This window comes from Otolemur garnettii, unplaced genomic scaffold (assembly GCF_000181295.1).
Source record: "Otolemur garnettii isolate 467f Iridium unplaced genomic scaffold, OtoGar3 scaffold00222, whole genome shotgun sequence".
NCBI classification, from domain to species: Eukaryota; Metazoa; Chordata; class Mammalia; order Primates; family Galagidae; genus Otolemur; species Otolemur garnettii.
Window position 1 is genome coordinate 1,344,901 of NW_003852617.1, and position 1,091 is coordinate 1,345,991.

Genomic DNA, 1,091 nt, shown 5'->3' on the forward strand with positions numbered 1-1,091 from the left:
CCCCCATTTAAAAAAAATAGAGAAAGCTAGTGCCGCCGCCGGCGGGCGCCCGTAGTCCCAGCTACTCTGGAGGCTGAGGCAGGAGGATCGCTTGAACCTAGGAGTTTAAAGTTGCCGTGAGCTATGATGACGTCAGGGCACTTTATCCTAGGGCAACAGAGTGAGACTCTGTCTCAAAACAAAACTAGAAAAAGAAAAGAAAACCCAAAGTTGGAGACCGAGCTGTAAAATTCGGGAGGAGAGCAGCGACGTAGCACTTACGTGTGGCGTCGGACCGGAGTCCGGAGGGAGCGAGCGGAGTGGGCGGGGCCGAATGTACTGGAAAGCCTAGGGGGCGTGGCCCGCTCTGACAGTCCCGAGGGAGGAGCGAGGGAAGCAGCGCGGCGCCTGAGATCTATTCCCGCCCCTTTCTTTCCTCTGCGCCTGGAGGGCGTGCCGACGCCGAGTGACGTCACAAGGGGCGGAGCACCCGGGGGGCTCCATCCTGCGCGCGGGCGCGTTCGCCAGTCGCTGTTTGGGACGGTGGGTGCGAGGTTGTTCGGTCTCTGCTCTCGTTTCGCTGTCACAGGTCGTCCCTTTCCAGAGACTGGGACAGGCTGGGCGCGCGCCCGGGTGTGTGTGGACGAGACTCTGTGGAGAGCTGTCTCCTCGTTTCCTGTTTTTTCCTTCCTTTTTCCAAAGAACGGGGCAGTTCGCACACTCGCCATCCTATACCTCAGTTGGGAGCGGTGTTGGTGTGCGGAGTGGTGCGTCTTTTTTTTAAATTTTGAACTTGTGAGCGCTTTTTTTTTTCTTTTTCTGTTTTTAGGCTCTGTGCCGTCCGGGCTGGTTTCTCAGGTCCCTGAGTAACCGCTTTCTGCCCCTTCTCTCGCCACCCCCGCCCAAGGTCGCCCCTCCGCCCTCACCTCTAGCCCCAGAGGGTGGGAAGCTTTGTCCCCGCCCTGCCCACCCGAGTGTCTCTGCAGTCGTAGCCGCACCTGCCTGAATATGAATGGGGTCAACGACCCACTTCTTTTTATAAAAGATATTAAGCCCGGACTGAAAAACTTAAATGTCGTCTTTATTGTCCTGGAGATAGGTAAGTGGGGTCC

At 57.2% G+C, this 1,091-nt stretch overlaps 1 protein-coding gene across 1 annotated transcript in view; it reads left to right on the plus strand.

Annotated features, from left to right (window-relative positions):
- Positions 1-460: 460 nt before the first annotated feature.
- The window catches only part of NABP1 (nucleic acid binding protein 1), an 8,689-nt gene continuing 8,058 nt past the window's right edge, over positions 461-1,091 (plus strand). Inside the window, exon 1 of the mRNA XM_003801829.3 lies at positions 461-1,078. Within this exon, the coding sequence (XP_003801877.1) occupies positions 988-1,078 (91 nt within the window). The 5' untranslated portion in view covers positions 461-987. The remainder of the gene's footprint in view (positions 1,079-1,091) is intronic.